The following is a 4,398-nucleotide window of genomic DNA, read 5'->3' on the forward strand; positions in this document are numbered from 1 at the left end:
AGGTTTTCTTATGAAACAATAATACTTTAGTATATAGGACGAATTTATGCCCGAACATCAGGTACCAAATGTGCAATTTTGTCGAACTCAAAAGACACAAAAATATCCAGGGTATTTACCCGATCCTATTATAGATTGATCCGGGGAGGCTTTACAGACTCGTATTTCAAGAATTCGGCACGCTCCACATGCCTCTCGATATGGTTTAAGAATCGATCCCTATAATGCGATTAAAGTTTCCGTCCGAAAACACGTGTGTACGTGAAAAATGATTGAGTGAATCGTTTCTACCCTGTTGTCAGGAATTCCAACTACAATGACACAAAGAAAAAGAGAACACGAAGCAGAAGATTTATGTTTATTTTTCTCGAAAAAGATTTATGTTTATTTTTCTCCAAAGTATTGGTGTGGAAAAGAGGGAGGAAATGATTTAAAATAAAAATGGCATATAGCATACTTTTAAAACTATGGTGGCGGATTTGTAAATAGTAAAAGCAAATTACCGTATAACACAGTAGTAGTTTTTGGTTACACAGTTTGGTGTGCAAAGTGAGATGCAGAAACGAGAGCTAGGTAAACAAGGTGGAGGAGGTTCCGGTGGCACCGGCACACCGGCGGCCAAAAGAGGCCGCCCTATTGGCAGCACCGCCAGTAACATGGCAGCAGCTGCGTTAGCCGACGCTGCTGCACCATCCACACTCCTCGGTCCATCGCTTCAAGTTCACTCCTCTTTCGCCGGTTAGTCATCTTCAAAACCCTAATTTTTCAATTCACTATTATTATTCATTATATTATGTCTAAAACCACAATTGATAGTTTTATGCTCTATTTTTGTAGTATTTTACTTACAACCTTGTGATATTTTGGTCAAATTAGGTGTTTAAGTTGTTAATTTTGCGTTTGTTGCTAATTCTTGATTAATTGTTAGTAAGATGGTAAAATTGAACTTAAGATGCTAATATATATGTATGTTTAATTGAACATGTAACTTGCATTGATGAGATGAAACTAAGTGTTTGTTATAAAGTTTATAGCATGCTTGAATCCGTAGATATACGATGATGGATAGGACTAATTATGTTGATAAATGATAATTAGCAGAACCATATGAACATGGTAAAGATTGAGATGAGTCGAAGAAATAGGCTTCACATATAGAAAAGGGTGTGCAACGGTGCAAGGATATTTGCCATGTTTTAGAGTCTTGATTGCACTGCTGCGCAATCAATTTGTATATGGGTTCTATTTATAGCCTATTCAAATTCAGTTAGTTGGGAATATAAAACAACTAATATGCCATCGAATTTCCTAAAATCTTGATGTATATCTTTATTCTTCTTGTGCAGACCAAAATACTAAAAGGATAGTTCTTGCTCTACAAAGTGGATTAAAGAGTGAGCTGATATGGGCACTAAACACCCTAACTTTGCTTTCATTCAAAGAGAAAGATGAAGTTCGCAAAGATGCAACCCCACTTGCTAAAATTCCTGGATTGCTCGATGCTCTTCTCCAAGTTGTATGTAACCAATGAAATATATATGTATAATCTTTATATTATTTATTCTGTGAGAACTACTGTTTTTTCTTATATATCATGCACATTAAAACAGATAGATGACTGGCGCGATATATCACTCCCTAAAGAGCTAGTAAAGACACCAAGAACAAGGTCGCTAGGTGTTAACTCGACTGTTACTGGGTTTGGAAACGAATACAAGGCATCAGGCTTAAATGATGTTCCCCATTCAAAGTAAGTTTTACGTGGAAATCAGTTGTTTTTTGTGTTTTCAGATTCACGTGTGCGACCATCAGTTTGCTTTTATATGGCAGCATAGGATCTGCTTCTGTTTCCGACACATCTGTGCTGAAAAAGGCAACCAAGGGTCTGCCTTCTGAATGGTGGCTTTCCGAGGATGGTCTTTTTAATTTGGATGATGAAGGAAGAGCAGAAAAGCAGCAGTGTGCTGTTGCTGCATCAAACGTTCTTCGCAATTTCTCTTTTATACCCGAAAATGAAATCATAATGGGCCAGCATCGCCATTGCTTGGAAACAATCTTCCAGTGCATGGAGGACCATTGTACAGGTTAGATTTCGAATGGTGCATGTTTCCTATCAAATATCAACATGTTAATGGACTATTTGAGAATTTTTTTAAAGTAGTCATCTGAGTTACACTGCCCTTCAAATCTGTCTGTAAATCATACAGCTCAACACTTGAGCAAAAAGTAAGTGTGCGTGGGTGTTTTTTTTGGGGTTTTGGGGGGGGGGGGGGGGGGGGGGGGGGGGGGTACTTTTTTGTCTAATATTGCTTCTCCAAGTCTAATGCTTATTGTTCTTTATTGTTGATAGAGGATGAGGAACTTGTAACTAACTGCCTTGAGACGATTGTGAATTTGGCTCCACTGTTGGACCTTCGAATCTTTAGCTCCTCAAAGCCTTCCTACATCAAAATTACGTAAGAAATTGTGCAATTCCTTTGCTAAATTTGTTTTAAATTTGAGGTGGCCTTTTGACCGTTGCAACCCTTTGACTTATAAATAAGTCTGCCTGGGTTACGTTTTATCTCTGATGGGTGAACCTGGTTTCATTATGTAACTCGAAATGTAACCGGTCAAATGGATCAAATATTACTGAGTAATTTTAAATGCATAAAATATACTAGATCAATTTATTGTAAAATTCAGATAGTTCATGAAATAATCTAGCATCAGTGTTCGTATTTGAAACACTAGTTTTTTTAATATAAAAGTTACCTTTGGACTCGACTCTTCTGGCTTTTGGTCAACCCAACCGGTATTAGAAAGTACCAGGATTTGATCCGTGAGTCCCATCTGTTTCACCACTTGCAATTTAAACATAAGACTATGAATTTTTGCATTATGCTTATGAATATTTTGTGGTTTTTACCAAAAAAAGAGAAAAACGAGCAGTTCAGGCTATCATGGGAATATTGGGATCTTCTGTAAAAGCTTGGCATTGTGCGGCTGCAGAGTTACTTGGGCGTGTGATAATTAACCCCGACAATGAACCTTTTCTTCTTCCTTCTGCTCCACAGGTTTATGGTTGCTCTAATTTTGTCTCATTTTGTATGCTCGGTTAAGTACTTCACATCTAATAAATGTTTTTGTTGGCGCTTGCAGATTTACAAGCGATTGGTTGATCTTTTGAGCTTGCCAGCTGTTGATGCACAAGCTGCTGCAGTTGGAGCACTTTATAACCTTGCAGAAGTCAACATGGACTGCCGATTGAAGCTTGCCAGTGAACGATGGTGAGATGTTTCTCTATCATTTATATAAATCGAACATTATTCATTTTCAAGAGAACAACATATCTAATCACTAAACACACGTGTTAATAGTTACTCGTATAAACAATCCAATAAGATTACCACTAAAAAGTGTGAGCTTGTATTGGTTTAGTTTTTTAGTTGGTAAAATAATTATAATTATTTAAAATTTGTCAGGGCGGTTGACCGGCTGCTAAAAGTCGTCAAAGCACCACATCCAGTACCAGAAGTTTGTAGAAAAGCTGCTATGATACTAGAGAGCTTAGTCTCAGAGCCGCAAAACCGGCCTCTCCTCCTTGCTTATGAAAACGTATTTGCGGAAATTCTATTTTCTGATGGAAAGTATTCGGATACATTCGCTAGGATTTTGTTTGAATTAACATCAAAGCCCAACAGCAAAGTGGCAACAGCTCGTGGTATATGGGGCATGTAGCACCTTGATTTTATTTATGTTTTAGCGAAAAATAGGTACAAATTTGATGCCTTTTTAATTAGTTTTCTATTTGTGGGAAGATGCGAGTAAATGTTGTGAGTCTGTAGATGCACACATGGAATTAAGGCGTTGTAGAAATGATTTTTAACTTGGGTTCTGCGTCGAGCATTTCTTTCTTTGCGGTTGAATGTTAACATGTATAACTTTTATTGCTGAAGGTAAACATCATTAGGGTGTTTCAAAGGACGGAGTAGATGAAACCATTTTAAGTGTACCTGTTTCATCATAAAGAACAAAAGGTACTTGTCAATGTGACGTAAATTGGGTTCCATACTTTAGTTATTATTAGTGAAATCAAACATCAGACACATTCCCAACTGCAAAGTGCAAACCCTATTAATTGTTTTTTATCTGTAAATTTAAATCGATTGCGACAGCATTAGACTTTTCTGTATGTAAGAAAAAAGGACAACTTTCAACGTTCAGAAATCATTTTAAGTCTCTTTCCATCTATGTGTGAGAATAATTTCTCCGACAATTTGTCATTGTCAATTTTGTTTTAGAACAGCTAGACAACCCAAAAACAAAGCAATTACAATGGATTCATCAACTAATCGTTGCAACTAACAACCTGCTTAACTCCATGCCTAATCCAAAAAAGTAATGTCTTACATCATC

At 37.0% G+C, this 4,398-nt stretch overlaps 1 protein-coding gene across 1 annotated transcript; it reads left to right on the top strand.

Moving 5' to 3' along the window:
* The first annotated feature begins 524 nt into the window (after positions 1-524).
* LOC139844884 (armadillo repeat-containing protein LFR) lies at positions 525-3,870 on the top strand. Its single transcript, XM_071835105.1, has 8 exons — positions 525-738; positions 1,347-1,516; positions 1,611-1,750; positions 1,831-2,084; positions 2,351-2,456; positions 2,918-3,056; positions 3,142-3,269; positions 3,465-3,870. Exons 1-8 carry the CDS (start codon positions 555-557, stop codon positions 3,718-3,720), a joined length of 1,377 nt encoding a protein of 458 aa, XP_071691206.1. The 5' UTR covers positions 525-554; the 3' UTR covers positions 3,721-3,870.
* Positions 3,871-4,398: the final 528 nt, after the last annotated feature.

The sequence above is a fragment of the Rutidosis leptorrhynchoides genome, chromosome 4, assembly GCF_046630445.1.
Source record: "Rutidosis leptorrhynchoides isolate AG116_Rl617_1_P2 chromosome 4, CSIRO_AGI_Rlap_v1, whole genome shotgun sequence".
Classification (NCBI taxonomy): Eukaryota; Viridiplantae; Streptophyta; class Magnoliopsida; order Asterales; family Asteraceae; genus Rutidosis; species Rutidosis leptorrhynchoides.

Bases quoted from the DNA above. Each gene is read 5' to 3' on its own strand.
- LOC139844884 (XM_071835105.1), top strand. From the start codon at position 555: ATGCAGAAACGAGAGCTAGGTAAACAAGGTGGAGGAGGTTCCGGTGGC. The intron at 1,517-1,610 runs GTATGTAACCAA...ACATTAAAACAG, and splicing joins TCGATGCTCTTCTCCAAGTT to ATAGATGACTGGCGCGATAT. The intron at 2,457-2,917 runs GTAAGAAATTGT...TACCAAAAAAAG, and splicing joins CCTTCCTACATCAAAATTAC to AGAAAAACGAGCAGTTCAGG.